The sequence below is a fragment of the Amblyomma mixtum genome, chromosome 3 (genome assembly GCF_055824585.1).
Source record: "Amblyomma mixtum isolate Tamu chromosome 3, ASM5582458v1, whole genome shotgun sequence".
Taxonomy (NCBI): Eukaryota; Metazoa; Arthropoda; class Arachnida; order Ixodida; family Ixodidae; genus Amblyomma; species Amblyomma mixtum.
Window position 1 is genome coordinate 424,849,666 of NC_143014.1, and position 15,573 is coordinate 424,865,238.

Sequence of the window (15,573 nt, forward strand, 5' to 3'; positions counted from 1 at the left end):
AATGAGGAGCCGGCGCGTCGAAAGTGCTAGTTTCTCGAAAATAGGTGAGAGTGCGCCATGTGACGCTTCCAACGTGGAAGGAGCTACCTGTTCAGGATTTCGCTTTATTGATATTGAGATCCTCTGCAACTTTCTTCGGGAGTTTGCGTTGTGCAAGATATGCAGGGGAGGTCAGCCGAACTTAACGGAACACATTGATGGGAGGAGTGGACTGGCGCGCACCGTCCTGGCGTGAGACAAGCTCGTTCTAAACATCTAAGCAATCTCAGAAAGGCACATTTGAAGTAAACGAACAGTTTGTTTATGCGCTACGACCATGTGGGAAAGGACTGCTGGCTGGCCGTATGATGTGCGCTATTATGAACATGCCTCCGCTGCCTACAAAATTTGCTTCCTACAGCCAGGTGGCAGGCTTCGCCACATTGCACACGTGACTGGTAGTGGCGCATCAAGTGCTGGTACCAGGATTCACACTTTTATCTCACACTAGTGTTCTTTATCTCTCACTTGCGAACAATGCCACGGAAGATAGTGCAGGGTTGGTAGCCAGTGCGCCTGTCGACAGTGCCCCTGAAAGCAGCGGCGTGGACAGTTGTTGCTTTGCACTAACCATCCTGCGCTCATGCCGGCTGTGTAGTGAAAACAGCGATGGCTTTCATGCTCGCGTACCATTTTCCGTGCATTACAGCAGTAATGCGAGGAAGCCACCCTAGCTGGTGCTTGGCCAGCCACCATTGTGTGCGTGAGGTACTGTGCAGAGAAGCCAACCTAACTGGCGGTGTTGGGCGGTGGTGGGTTTTTGCAGCTTCCGTAATTGGTGTGAGCGCCTTTGCAGTGGCGTCAGAACCTAGAAAAGGCTTCCCCGCTTCTCTAGTAAGGGTCGCCTGAGTTGCTGTTCCTTCACTGGCTAAATTTTGCGGCTCTTGCTCGAGTAGTTGACAAAATTTTGTTATGAATTTCGGCTATATCAAACTAGTTTGCAATATTTTTGCGATAATGGGGTTAGAATGTATATTTTATATTGGAGACAGTTCTGCGTCCCCCTGCGGGCCCATTTGTGCACACTTACCACTTTGTTCAGGTACTTGTGTAGACTTGCCTCCGAGCGTGGATGTGATATGCCTGGTGGTGCTGTGCAGGCTCCTCTGACCGCACCAGCGGCCAGCCCAACGCACCCGGCCGACCTAAGGCCAATGGCGCATCCTCCTCTTCCACGCCCAGCAAGGTGCGCTTAAAAGAAGACGACATCCCTCCACTTGCCAGCCACGAGTCCTCCAGCAGCCCTTCCTCCTCTCCCCCCAAGGCCCCCTCCTCCTCTGCTCCCGCCGAGAGCAGCGGCAAGAACTCCCGCAAGAAAAAGCAGCAGGCTGCAGCAGCCTGTGCAGAGCGCACTGCTGACCCAGCTCCACCCCGGCTAAACCACACCGTCTCTCCTTCGCCCGTGGCCCCCAGCAAAGTAGGCAACAGTGGAAGCAAGCAGGGAAAGGCAGCACAAGCTAACCAGGCTGTTCTGCAGCAGCCAGCATCAACGGTGACTCGGTCACCCGTGACTGTGACACAGCAACCTTCAACAGTACATCGCCAAGCAGCTGTGGTGGCCAAGCGTGGCGGCGAGGTGATGGTCAATGGGCTCACCGACGGTGAAGATTTCTCGACTGTGGTGAAGGGGACCAAGCACCGGGGGCAGGGACAGGCTCACCATGTGGCCACTGACACCTCCTCCAAGACCAGCACGTGAGTTCAGCTTCTGCCCTCGCAGGGTTACGATATTTGCTTAAATGTGGCGCAACTACAATTGTAATGCAGTTGTCACTTCTGTCATTTGGAACAGGAGAAGTGCTTTGAAAGTGACTCTCAAGGTCGAGGCATATTGCAGCATATGTATTACTGATTTCAGTGGTCAGTAGTATTGCTTTCCATTTGAAAATGGCAGTGTAACGGGAACAAGATCAGTGTTGTATATAGCTGTTGTTTTGAGCCCAGGACTAATTCTGTGCATGACTCCTTGATGCTGTGGCTAGTTGCTTCCTAATTTGTACTTGGTGGTCTCTTCCCAGCTCATGCTGTATGCACCTCTCTTGCAGGGCACCTTCATTTAAAAAAAAGAATTTCATGTGTGAAGTTTTGTTCTTGGCAGTTTAGTGCATGAAATCCGAGCAGTATTTGAGTACATTTGTCTATTTTAATAACCAGCATGCTTCGTCTAACCAAGTGCAGAGGGCAGCGGAGGATGAAAGACGGTGGTAGTGAATAGAGCACGAGGAGGAGGGTAGGGCGGTAGCATGTAGGGCTTCACAGCTGCCACCCGCTTAGAGATGGTGCCAGAGTAGCCATTTTTCGGTTGCCCAAGTAGACTTACGGCAGCACCGGATTGCTGTGCGTTGTGCGTCTGCAGATGCCTATGGCTCAAATATTGCAGAAGCTGCGTTCAAAAATTGCATTACTGAAAAGTGCAATTGTCCCTCAGTGTTTTGCACTTGGGAAACCCTTTATCTCAGTGGACTCTGGAGCAGAGCTGAAGATTTCTAGTTGAAGGTCGGTGTACCGTAAAAAATGGAATATTGGCCCCCAACTTACGAATTCTAAAAAAAAAAAAAAAAATGAGTGGCAAAAGTGTCAGAAGACACCATTACCTTGAAACAAATGAGACTTAACCGGCTGTATACAGTGATGACACTATTTATTTTCATTTGCATTTAAATGCTGCTTGTATGTACGGTGCATGCACGAGGGCACAAAGTACTCGAGCGTTACTGAGTCATTCGAGTCATTAGAACTAGTCAGATGACATTTTCTTCTTGCTGCTGACGCTGCGTTTTTGAAGACTTGCACGCCATCTCTTCCGACGGTTTCTGGCAGACGGAACTACGCCACCGTGGAGCAAAACTCTTTCGCTTCATAAACCCTAATGAGTCCAGAGGCACGTGCTGTCTCAACAGCTATCATGCAGATGCACTCTGAAGTCACAGGCAGCGATCTTGCGCGCAGCTCCCAGATGAAATCCGCAGCCTTGTCCGTCTACGAAATGAGGTTTTTGTGAGGTTTTCTTTTCATTTCCACCATAGTCGCGAGTGGTCAGTACATGATATTGCGTCGCTGCTCGTTTCTGCCTTTTCTAGGAAGCATTGCAAGCAGTCTTTTTTTTTTGTTCTATCGACGGTGTAGCCCTCTTAGATCTCTGTGCCATGCTAGCCTTGGCAAACATGAATGTGCATGGCGCAACACCACACTAGCACTACAGCACAAGTCCATGAACAAGGGCACCCCGTGAGTGTGTTTTCCGTCCGCCAGAGGCAACTCGTGGCTGGTTGACGCACCTGGGGTACTGAAACCTAGTCATGTCAGATATCTGTGCTGCGTGCATGTCACTTGTCACATGCACAGCACAAAAGCAGAAGGACTCTTACTGTCTTCTTTCTTGCTTCGAGAGAGCTGCACGGACGTCCAGACATCTGTGAGCTTTGCTGTGCAGTTGTTACGGTTCATGATTGTTGTGAAAGCTCATCTTACTTGTGAAACATGCAAAGTGGTGTGAAAAACTGTTGTTTCTGTGGTGCCTGCTCTCATTGGCACTGAATGGTGCAGTGCAGCACCACGAGTATTTCGATTTTGCAGTGCAAGTGAATCGGTCACACTGCTTGCGTGCAGTCAGTTGCATACGGTGAGACATCTTACCAGTTAGTGTGTGCGCAGCAGCCGTGATAGTTTCATTGCGTTGCTGATGGTGTTGGAACTGGGGGCGTTGTACTACACAGGCTAGGTGAGCTCGCCCTGGATGTGATGGACTCATGTGGGGGGCCCCGCAGCCCTGGCAGTGGGGCGGGCCGTCCCTCCCCCGGCGTGGCCTCCTCTCCCAAGAAGAGCAGCTCGGCCGTCCTGAGCGCATCGTCTTCCACCAGCATGGCGGCGTCTTCGGCGGCCACAGGCACCTCCTCCAAGAGTCACCACCGGGGCGAGGAGGGCTGGAAAGAAGTGGTGCGGCGCTCCAAGAAAGTGACAGTGCCTTCGACAGCCATCAGCCGGGTGATCGGGCGCTGTGGCTGCAACATCAACGCCATCCGCGAAGCCTCGGGTGCCCACATCGAGGTGGAGAAGCACAAGGGCCAGGGAGAGCGCACAATTCTCATCCGGTGAGGGCACCACTCTCTCACTCTCGGACACCCACTGTGTCCCAGTTTGTTGCGGGCTGTGAGAGACAGCGTAGTCTACAGTGCCTGCGAAGCCCACTGGCAGCCATCCCATCATTTTAGGTCACTACAGTGAAATCTCATTACTACAAACCTCACATTAACGAATTTTCTTATTTATGAGGTCTTCAATAAATTCTTGCCAGAAATCCTATAATTTCATTGTAAAAATATTTCACTACTAGAATTCAAAATATCGAACATTTCAGAATAACCTGCATAATTTATTTGGTCACCTATAGTAAAGGCACCTCGGTCTTAAAAACTTTTCCCCGATTAATAGCGGCGAAAACGCTACTGAGGTGTTCGGTTTGTGGCGTGCATCATAGCTGATAGCTGTTATCATCATCACTCTCTCACCGGAAACTGGTTGCAGGACTGACAGAACAGCAAACCATGTGACTTCCATTGCAATTACTTTTTTTTTTTTTTAAGGATGCAGTTGTATGAGGTCTCGCTAGCCTTACTGCCTTGTTTTTCTTTGTGCTTTCATTATCGCGTGTGTTCGACTATGCTACCAAATTTCGCGTGGTGCTTAGATGAGTGCTTGGTTATATGTTCTGCTGGTGCCGGTGTTAAGAACAAGTGACGACGCTTTTCACTAGAGGGGAAGGCATGATGACAATAGACAGCCCACTCTCCGAGAATGGCCCGACTGCTTAGTTTTGGTTTCACTTTTCTGAGCTTCGTGCCAGTGCGCAGCAATAGCTTAAGCAGTCAGCATCTACCAGCCTACGTAACCCAGCTGAGCACTGTTTCAGAGGGTCGCTGATGTCACCCCTACCATTTTTTTTTCTCGTCGCTTCGATGCTGCTGAACTGCTTCCTTCACTTTTATCCACGTGGTTCCATTCTTCCTGTGGGCCGAGACTGCACACTCATAGCTTGCAGTTATTTGTGTGGTGAAGCCTCCTCGCAGTTATGCCGTTAGGTGCATGTCAGGGGTGCACATATGCAGTAGGCAGGATTTTTACGCAATCACCTGCCCTGCCAGTGACACCTTGGCTCAGCCCCCATTTGGGCTGAGCTGAGGTGTAAAAATGTGGCATCAGAGGCTGTTGAGGTTCAACTTTAAGAGTGTCCTCAGAGAACCTATTGCAGAAAATTTCTGGAGTCAGGAAGTCTTGTATGGTCGAGTGGCTCTCAAAGTAGCCAAATGCAACCCCTGGACAAAGCAGCGCCGGGTGTTGACCGGGGGTCTCAGTGCAGGGCAGGCATGTGTGGGTGAAGGTTTCCCGGTGTGTGGTGCAGGGGCTCTGCGGAGGCGACCAAGCAGGCGCAGCTCCTGATCCAGGGCCTGGTCCAGGAGCCCGACCGGGACCTCTCGGACATCATGGCCCAGCATGGGGTGGTTGCCCCGTCCTCTGCCAAGGCACCGGCATCTTCCTCGGACCACCGAACCACCACCACCTCCTCCTCCTCTGCCACCACCACCAACCACACGGTGAGTGGGGGCAGTGCTCACTCCTTGGCTTCAGGCACATCGAGTGTGCTCCGGCAGGATTACAGTGAGGGCTTTGTGGTGGGAGAAATGTGTGGTCTAGGAGAAGGTTTCTATTAACAAAGTCACAATTCTGAAATCTTCAAGAAACATGTAAATTTGCTTGCTGGTTTTGAACATGTTGTTGTTATTAGTATTATTTGTATTATTATTATTATTTAATGTGCTAGCACTTCTATAGTTTGTCTTTTTGTTTGTCTGAATCTGGATGCTTAATTGTGAGAGGCTGCTCAGGAAGAGCAACCTGGATTGCAACCTTACCCAAGCCACCGAAGTCCCACCAATGGAAGCATCTGCCATAGAAGGGCAGTGGCGCATTGCTTGAGCACTGCACCACTGCGAGCTCCCGGGAATCTGTGAATGTAGAGAGTAACGAACTCCACATATGTGGACATTAAGGGGGGACACCCCTCTTAGTACTATTTTCTTTATTTACAGACAGATTTACACCAAATTTTCACTGTTTGTACGTTGGACTGATTCCAAAACTGCGAACAGGTTCCTCCTGTAGCAGACAGTTTGATTTATCATGGAGAGTATGTCTTTTGTTTGGAGGAAGCTTGGTTAATAAACTTAAGATCTTGGGGGGAAGATTACTATCTATAAATGGTCTAGAGTCACCAAGGAGTGCATTAAGGGGAGACGCGGGTCTTAGAACAGTCAAAAATGGTCAAAAAATCGATTTTGAGCAAAACTCATTTTCGGAAAGTTTAACCTTTCGAGCACCTATTCTCAAATTATTAACGCTAAATTCGGCCGGGAAATGCGATAAAATCTGCTTTCAATATACCAAGGCAGCCACGAAATGCCCTCAAAAGGGCGAAATTTGTTCGAACTTCCCGCGCGCGCCACGGACGCAGCAGCCAGCCGATCGCCGCCATCTTGGGCTTGATTTGAAGCTGTTTTCTTTGTGCGCGATTCGCGACTTCTCAAAATGGCGTCGCTCAAGCCAAACGGCTGCCCTGGCCGGTTTTCCGAAGGCCGTTTCCGGGTCGCTGATTGGCTCGCGCACGGCGCGCTTTTCAAGCGCGCCGTTCCGCGCCTGCCATTGGCTGGCGTGACCGGCGCGTGACCGGCGCGTCATTTTTTTTTTCTTTCTCTTTTGCGTTCGCTGCCGTGGCTGCCGCTTCGTGCGCGTCTGCTTTTGCGCTTGTTTTTTCTCTTCGCGCCGCATTTCTGCTTTGTGCCTGGAGTTTTTCCATGCGAGCGAGATGACGGGAGACAGCCGACTTAAACCGTGCACGCAACGAGCTTTTGGAAGCCGTAAGAAGCGAGCGTGGAACAAAAAGCCGAAGGCGTCGGCCACATGTGCGCCGTCGGGACCTGCGTTGGAGCCGGTGCCGGACTCGCTCGATCTGCCGGGAACGTCAGCCACGCTGCTAGCTGATGACACCGCGGGACCAAGTTCCACCACGAACTGCATCCCGGATCACGGTACAGTTCGTGTTGATGCCGCGTACTACTCAGCGGCGGAGCAGGCGCAGCTTGCTGAGCGATCGGCGCACGCGAAGTCCGCTCTGTCGGAAAAGTCAGCGACCCAGCGCAAGTTCGAACTTCTTGGTGTCAGCGCGGAGTGCCAGACCGGTGATGCTGGTACTGAGTTTGTGATTGTGGATATGAAAGTTTTGAACAACTTTTTCGCGCAATCGAAGTGCGGAACCTGCGGCACTGCAAGTCTGACTTTGAGCAAGGCATCAGACAAGGAGTACGGCTTAGCTGTAAAGCTCCAGCTCGTCTGCGGCAGTTGCAACTTCGAGAAGAAGCAGTTTTCTTCCCCACGAGTAAGTGGAACTGCCAACATTACTCCCTTCGAAGTAAACATGAGGGCCATGAAGGGCATACAGACGATAGGCAAAGGCGTGACTGCCCTTGCCGACTTTTGCGCCTCTATGAACCTGTCGCACCGAGGTCTGCACCACAAGACCTTTCAGGGACACCTGAAAACTTTCGTGAAAGCCTGCGAGAGCACAGCGACTGCAAGCGAAGCTGCCAGTGTGGCAGTCATCAAGGATCTATATAGAGATTTCTTGAACCCAGTTGGGAATATTGACGTTATTTTTGATGGCTCTTGGATGACCCGAGGTCGTAGCTCCCACATAAGTGTGGGCTGCATTGTTGAGCTCTACACTGGTCTGGTGATCGACCACGTTGTTTATTCAAACTTTTGCCTCGGATGTGCCGTGGGACCACAGCCACAAGATGATGGGTACTGTGACTGGCTTGCCACCCACGAGTGCCAGCGAAACATTGACTGCAACTCTGGCCGCATGGAAGTGGAGGCTGCGCTGACCATGTTTCAGAGGTCTCTGGCTAAGCATGGTCTGCGCTACACGACCGTCCTCTCTGATGGAGACAGCCGTACTTTTCATGCTTTATCAGAAGCAGAAGTGTATGGCTTCATAAAGGTTGAAAAGAAAGATTGTATCAACCACGTCCATAAGCGAATGGGGACTGCTCTGCGGAACCTGGTTGACAAAAAGAAGGCTCAAGGTGAGTCTCTTGGTGGAAGAGGCCGGCTGACACAGGACAAGATCAAGAAGATCACAAACTACTACGGCTATGCCCTGAGGAGCAACAGCAATGATGTTCCAGGCATGAAGAAGGCAGTGGACGCTATACTCCTACACATGATGTCTACAGATGATGTCCCAAACCATTCCAAGTGCCCTGAGGGTGCTGACTCTTGGTGCAAGTTTAATAGAGCCTTGGCCAATGGTGAGCTTCCACCTCCACACAAGAGTGCCCTCCCGGCTTGTGTTGGGGCTGCTCTGGAGCCAGTGTTTGCAAGGCTCAGCGATGAGAACTTGTTGGCACGCTGCAGTGAGGGAAGGACGCAGAATGCGAGTGAAAGCCTACACTCTCTCATTTGGACACAAGCTTCCAAGAATGGGAATGCTTCATTGAAAAGTGTGAAGCGGGCCGCTGCTGAGGCTGTTGCCATCTATAACCAAGGAAGGAGGGCAACCAATCAGTCCATCACTGCAAGTCTGGGCTACACTGCTGGTGGCTGCCTTGTTCGGCGAAGCCTAGAGAAAGACGCCCTGCGTTTGCGCAAGGCAAATGGGTCTCATCAAAAGAGCACTGATATGAAAGAGACTCTGACAAGGCGGCACAAAACAGGAGCAACTAAAGATTATAGTCCTGGACTGCTATAGAGACGTTCTGCAGAGGCACAGGACAGCGTGCTGCCTAACATCCAGGTGGTTCTTCTCGAAGACAGAGCAGACGTGCTGAACGTCACACCCAACGGTCCTTCTCAGGACCACCTAACTGCTTGCCATGGTGGGGGCTCGGATCTCCTTGGCTCCGGACTGCTGGGTCTCTCAAAAAACAGTTTTCAGGGTTCAAAATATTGTCTTTAGAGCTCAACACCGCAGCCCTACACTCCATTGTCTCTAAAAAAAATCTACCGATAACTTCATGAGAAATTTTTTTTACAACTTCATCACGCTTACACCTTTGACATTTTTTTTATTAATGTTTCCTTGGATGGAATAAGACGCTTTTTGTTTTGCTTTGTAGAGAAATAGATAGGGAACATCTAAATAAAATCCGTTGTTGAAGATTCCTCACAAAATTTTCTGTAGTCAGTGTCAAAACTTTAAATGCGATTTTCTCAGCTTCACGTTTTTTGCCAATGTCACTAGCCTTACGGAACTTTTCATTATGTTTTTGTGGTCCAATTTTAATAAATTTTACACCGTTGAATTCAGAAAGAATTGAACTGTGGAGCTATGCTATTTCTATGTTTCTAAGTCGAACATATCAAATTTTGCAGACAATAATACCAGCTAATTATATTCCAGAATTGTGATGCATCGACATAATTGAATATTTTTATATGATGATGTACCTTAATAACAATATAAATAGCATAGCTCCACATGGCAGATCTTTGGCTACAGCTACATTTCAATCAGAACCAAAAAATATTGAGGGAAAGTATCTTAATGACCCGTAAGAAATTACCTAATTAGGCTTCAGTTATTTTCCCATAAGTTGAGAACTAATTGAGATAGGCAGAAACTAATTACATTTTTGAAAACAGGAGGAAGAAATACATATGCACACCTAATTTCATTACAATATCTCTAATAATAAAAATTTTCATTTTAAGACCAGTGTCTCCCCTTAAGGCGTAAATGAGCATTCTAGGACCACTGGGACGAAAGTTACAGCTGGTCAAACTTGACAGCTAAAAGGCTCATTTTGATGACTGAGACAAAGGATTTATTTTGAAAATTTTCCTAAGGAAGCAGTTGTTTAAAGTTAGCATTATTGCACAACCTGTGCATTTATCTTTCTGGCACAAAAGGAATTGTAGTAATAGTCAATATACAACTGGAGATATCATTCCTCCAAAATTCTGAAAAGGGCTTGGCCTTGAGGGTGACCATGGCCAAACAATAAATAGATAAAATAAACACTGCTGATACTGTGATTCAATTCTGCGACAGTGCGAACAGATAAGGTTTTCTGGCCACTGCATGAGAGCTGCTATGCTATCGCCGCAGCTATCACTCCTCGTGTTAAACTGCGACACACACCTGCACTGTGCATTGCACATCGTTGTCTTCATGAACTAATGCTGCTGGAATGGAGATAAACTTAAGATCTTGGGGGGAAGATTACTATCTATAAATGATCTAGAGTCACCAAGGAGTGCATTAAGGCATAAATGCGCATTCTAGGACCACTGGGACGAAAGTTACAGCTGGTCGAACTTGACAGCTAAAAGGCTCATTTTGATCATGCGCCCGCACCAACGACAACATAACTCTTGAGGCGTCTGGCTGACGCTGTAGTTGAGAACTGCTCCTTGTGACCCTGCCTCTTGCCCCGCCGCTTATCAATTACTTGTGCAAGAGTCTTTGTCGCCGGCGCTTCCCACATCCCAATAAACCACCCTTCACTACTGTCCGAACTAATATCATCGCTAGACATGCTGACAACCCAGCAAATCAAAACCATGAGCCAACCGGACTAAACACATGCTTTCGCAAGTCTACTCGGTTTAACTATGGGAAAACACTAGCATGCTTTTTTTTCTCTCGAATCACTCTTTGTAAGCGCCGCAGACTGAAGCTGCAAGGATCCATCGTCAACTCTGCCACTTTTCAATGTTGCCAGACTGCACGCCGACGCGGTGGTTCATGATCTGGTGTCATAGGCTCTAAGGACCACAGATCATAATTTTTCTTCACTCTACTGCCAATTTTGTGTGCATTTATAGACATTGCAGTCTTCCTGCTTTGCCTTTGTAATTGTTCTTGCTGATGAATTTTTTTGGCAGCCCCCAAATCAGACTAAAATAATCCAATAAAGCAATAAAAAAAGCGCCACTTTCATATCCAAAGTAGCTAATAATAACATGGCCACATCTCCGTTTTTGTTTTCGTTGTTTTTCTTGCTGTAAATACCCTTAGTGGCTCTACTTCAGCGCGAAAGAAAGCCAGCAAGCTGCGCTATCAAACAAGACCAAAGCGAGCTCATTATAGCAGCTGGTTTTGAATTGCACAGACATAGCAAACGGGCAGATTTTGATGCATCCTCACGAGTTCGTGTGTTGTGGTGGCACATTTCTCGGGACAGTTTCTCAAAAACCGCTAGTCCCGGGCTCCAAACTTCACTTGTCGGTGGAAAAGAACCTTGCAAATCCAAATACGACAGAATTTAGAAATGGATATTTTTGCAAATTTTCAGCTCTTAAGACCTTAAAAAGCAAACTTGTGGAAAGCTCAATACAAAGCACTGGCTTGGTGAGCCTCTGCTTAGATGTGATATTTTTGCAAGTTTGCTCAGTCATGAGGTGCAGGAGCAAGGAAAAAGCGGCCATCACGCACGCCAGCTGTACATTCTGAAGCAGATGATTTGTGGATAAGAAAAACACATTATGTTGCTCCTTTTGAGCAGTGCAGTTTCTATGTGCATTTTGTAACATTGTGTGATGTTTTAGCTGCTTCATGTGACCCAAATATGGCTGTGATAGAGCGGGCATGGTTTTTTTTTTTTTTTTCTGCTGCAGGGCTCTTCTTCTGTGCTAGTCTCTGGCAGTAGCAGCACCAACAAGCTCAGTCGGCAGGGCAGCTCAGCCAAGGTGGTGGGTGTCAAGGCTGCGTCAACCCCTGCACCCTCCCTGCCACCTTTTGGTCAAACCCGCCCGGCCCCACGACCAGGGATCCCTACACACTCTGGTGGAAGCAGCGGCAACTCGGCATCTGTGGCGTCGTCTTCAGCACCCCCGTTTGCCTCTGGTTCTGCTGGCTGGGGCAATCTGGCATCGTCGTCTTCGGCCTCGACCAAGCCTGCTGCCACTGCAGCCACTCCTGTGACCTCTGCGTCTGCAGTCATCACTACAGCACCAGCTGTGTCCACCAGCTCTGCAGCCGTAAATGGGACAACGACCTCGGCATCCTACACCCAGGCTGTCATCTCCCCTGCCAAGAGCTCAAGTCGCGCAGCCTCTGCGGATCCACGCCCCAGTTCGTCGCCCAGCTCGGGCGGTGGCAGTCCCTCACCGACACTGGGTAACACTGGCAGCATGGTAGTGTCATCAACTGCAACAACGACCAGCAACACCACCATGGCACCTTCGGTGTCAACCTCCGCATCTTCGACCAACACTGCGCCAGCCATCAGCATTCCGCAGACCTTCTCGCCCTTCAACAACGTGTTCAGCAAGGAAACGCAGCCAAGTGTCTGGGGCCAGCGGGAAGCCTCCAAGCCTAACTTTGCCTCCGTGGCTGCCTCGGGTGTGTGTGGCGGGCCTAGCTCCAGTGGCGGTAGCGTCGGAAGTGTGTCGGCATCCTCAGAGCCTCTAGTGGATGCAGCCAAGGCTCCAGGTTACCGTGGCAACCTCCACGTATCACCACCCAACTTTGGCCCCATCGGCAGTGGACCCCGCAGTGCTCCCTGCACGCCCCCCATTGGTGGGGGGGCGCCCCCTTCACCGCCTTCCCAGCCGGCACCCCAGGCACAGGAGTTCTACGAGACCACCTCTGCACCCTCGGCAGCAGTGCCCCAGCCAGTGCAGGCCACCCCACAGCCCTCGTCATCGCGCCTGGTGTTTGGTCCGCCCCACTACGCAACGACTGCAGCTGAGCTGGCACCGCCACCTCAGCAGCAGCAGCAACAGCAGCCGCCACAGCAACAGCAGACGATCCAGAGCACGCTGAACCCCAATGCACCAGACTTTTCGAGCCGATCGGCCCCACCAGTGATGCTGACGGCACCGTTCCCGCAAACGAGTCACCACCACCAGCACCACCACCCCGCTGCCACACCGGGGCACCACGGGATGCGGGTGCCATTTGCACCGCAAGAATTCATGCACCCAGTGCAAAGTGGCAGCCATATGTCACACCACCACCACCACCACCATCATCAGGGGACGGCCGGAACGCTGGGACACCCTGGCGTATTCCCACTGCAGATGATGTCGCACCTCCAGCAGCAGTACTCGGGTCTGGTGGCCCCCGTGGGACAGATGCCCAAGGGTGCCGACCGCGCACCGCTTGGGGTGCGGCTTACGGGTGAGTCACTTGGTCCAAGCTTCTTAGTGGCATTCTCTGGGCTAGGTTGCACCACGGCTTTAAGGGCTCACCATAGCTATACTGTCTACTTGCAACTCTTCTGGCACCGCCTACATTCAGAGTTGAAGCATTACGATATTGCTTTAGGTGTGCGATGCAGAAAGTGGCATTTAAAGGGACCCTGAAATGATTTCATTGGGCATATTTAGTGCAACAGATCTGTAGAGGTGGTCTTTGCGGGTATTTGAGTCAAGTTTCAAAAGCTCTGCATGGACCCTATAATTTAGAAATAATTTTTAATAATTGCTGCTCACAATAGCTCGCGACCGATCAGGGTGACTCCTTACTACATCTCGTCTCCCACCCCGATGACGTCAGTGGGCAGTCTGAGCGAGCCTTCAAGCTGGCCGGACTGCTCACTGACATTAGAAACTGTGGAAGTGGGCAACTAATTTTTGCTCAGTAATGCTTCACTGAAGTGCTCAATCTTCACAATGAAGTCTCATGGGATCTGGCACACCAGCATTCGGCTCTGGTACTTTTCCCACCAACATACACGCAAGCTGATGCAGGCTGACTGTGTGGGCCTGCCGTTGGGCAGTTTTTACCTTGATGGTAAGCCCATTCTGACATGATGGGGTCCATTGTGGCTACAGAGGCTGGCTTGAGCTCCCTGTATTGTCGGTGCTGACTTATTTTGCCTCACGTGAATGCCATGCATTTGCCTGGATCAAAGTCCCCACCAGTGGACTGGCTGAGTGCAGCCAGGATACAGCTTACAAGTGGCCTCTCTGCTACTCAATCATATGCACCTTTCTGAGAGCCTTTTGAGTAAAAGATATCATTCTGATGGGTGTGTAGCGTGGCCCTTGCCTGTGTGCAGTGGGCAGCTGTAGATTGGTCGGTTGCTGTCTGGGACTGGACACTGGCCCTTAATGCGCATATGTCCCCCTGCTTGCATGTGCAGACGAGGGTTCCCCGTCGGCGGTGTCCCCTCAGGGGGGCCTGTCTCCCGGTGGGGGCCTGGACGACCGCAAGCTGCCACGCCCCATCGGGACGGAGCGGGCCCAGAAAAAAGGAGCGCACTCCTCCTACCCGGGCATCTGGTCCTACTCCAACAGTGAGCTTCTTCACTGTCCTCTTCTCCTGAGGTATCTGTTGTCCCAGGGGCCTCAAGCTGTCCTGGAGGCTGCAGTTTGACCCTGTGCTTGGTGCTTGCACAGTGATGTTGGCACCTTTCAGGCAGTAGATTTCCACATGTTGCCCTCATTCAAGGGGCTGTGTTTTCAGCAAGGCAGATACTTAAGGAAGGACCCCCATTTTCTCTAGAGCCATAGGCTTCTGTATCAGCTGCCTGAGAACTGAGCTGCTGCCTCCCCTTGGGAAGTGCCCGTAGACAAGTGGAAGGGTTAGTAGAGGCGGTGCCTTCTCCCCCTCTTCAGAGTAGGCCTTGCCTCCTCCCAGGTGCGACAGGCAGCAGTGGAGGTGGGAGTAGCCTGACTCCGGACCTGAGTGCCATGCAGGCCTGGGTTCAGTACCAGCACGCCACGGGACCCCAGGGCGACAGCCTGGCCCCACTGCTGCAGCACAACCGCTTCGCAGCCGCTGCTGAGGCTGCCTCTGAACAGCAGGCCCTCGAGCAGCACACCTACCACCATGTGAGTGCTCCCTTGGAGGTGAACGCGATGGGATTGTGCAAACCTGTCCTGCTTGGGCCTAATATTGGGCTGTGTACAAGGTCTGCAGGTCCAGTTAGCAAACAGGTATGAGATAGGAGTCCACAAGGTCCAGAGTACCCTGAAACTTTTTTGTTCACTTGTATTTTAGCATGTGGAATCTATAGAAGAGGCTGCGCTAGGTGTGTGTGGGTGTGTAAAGCCCACGGAGTACAGTTAATCCCGCTTAAAGCGATCGTGAATAACATGACATATCTGGATGCTAGCTGTAAGTGGACTAATTATAATATGGGGGACAACTGCAGGGTGGACTTTCGTGATGCCTGTCTATGCGTTATCCAAGCTTTGGTGTGTGGCGAAATTTTGATGCCAGTTGCCATGTTCTCATGACTCTGCCCATTTCTGCTTTGGTTATGAAACAATGCAAGCATCACCTAACACGGTCAGTGGGGCGATTGGCATCTTGCGTTTAGGCCTAAGGTTCTTTTATGAAATGAATGCCACACAACTGTCTTCAGTATCTGAGTAAAAGTACCTTGGCATGTATATATAACCTAAGTTGGCGACGACATATCGACTATGTAACTGGAAAGGCGTGTTGCGTTCTAGGTTTTTTGAGGCATAACACTGATTATTTTCCTTCAGAAGCAAAAGAGGTACTCTTTAAGTCTTAGCGTT

The 15,573-nt window shown here is 50.3% G+C and overlaps 1 protein-coding gene across 21 annotated transcripts in view; it reads left to right on the forward strand.

Moving 5' to 3' along the window:
- The window catches only part of mask (multiple ankyrin repeats single KH domain), a 120,855-nt gene that overhangs the window by 88,468 nt on the left and 16,814 nt on the right, over positions 1-15,573 (forward strand). For all 21 annotated transcript variants that reach the window (XM_089584975.1, XM_089584977.1, XM_089584978.1 and 18 more), the window contains 6 exons: positions 1,140-1,734; positions 3,756-4,130; positions 5,438-5,630; positions 11,713-13,219; positions 14,187-14,339; positions 14,684-14,877. In XM_089584975.1, coding sequence (XP_089441101.1) covers positions 1,140-1,734; positions 3,756-4,130; positions 5,438-5,630; positions 11,713-13,219; positions 14,187-14,339; positions 14,684-14,877 — 3,017 coding nt within the window. The remainder of the gene's footprint in view (positions 1-1,139; positions 1,735-3,755; positions 4,131-5,437; positions 5,631-11,712; positions 13,220-14,186; positions 14,340-14,683; positions 14,878-15,573) is intronic.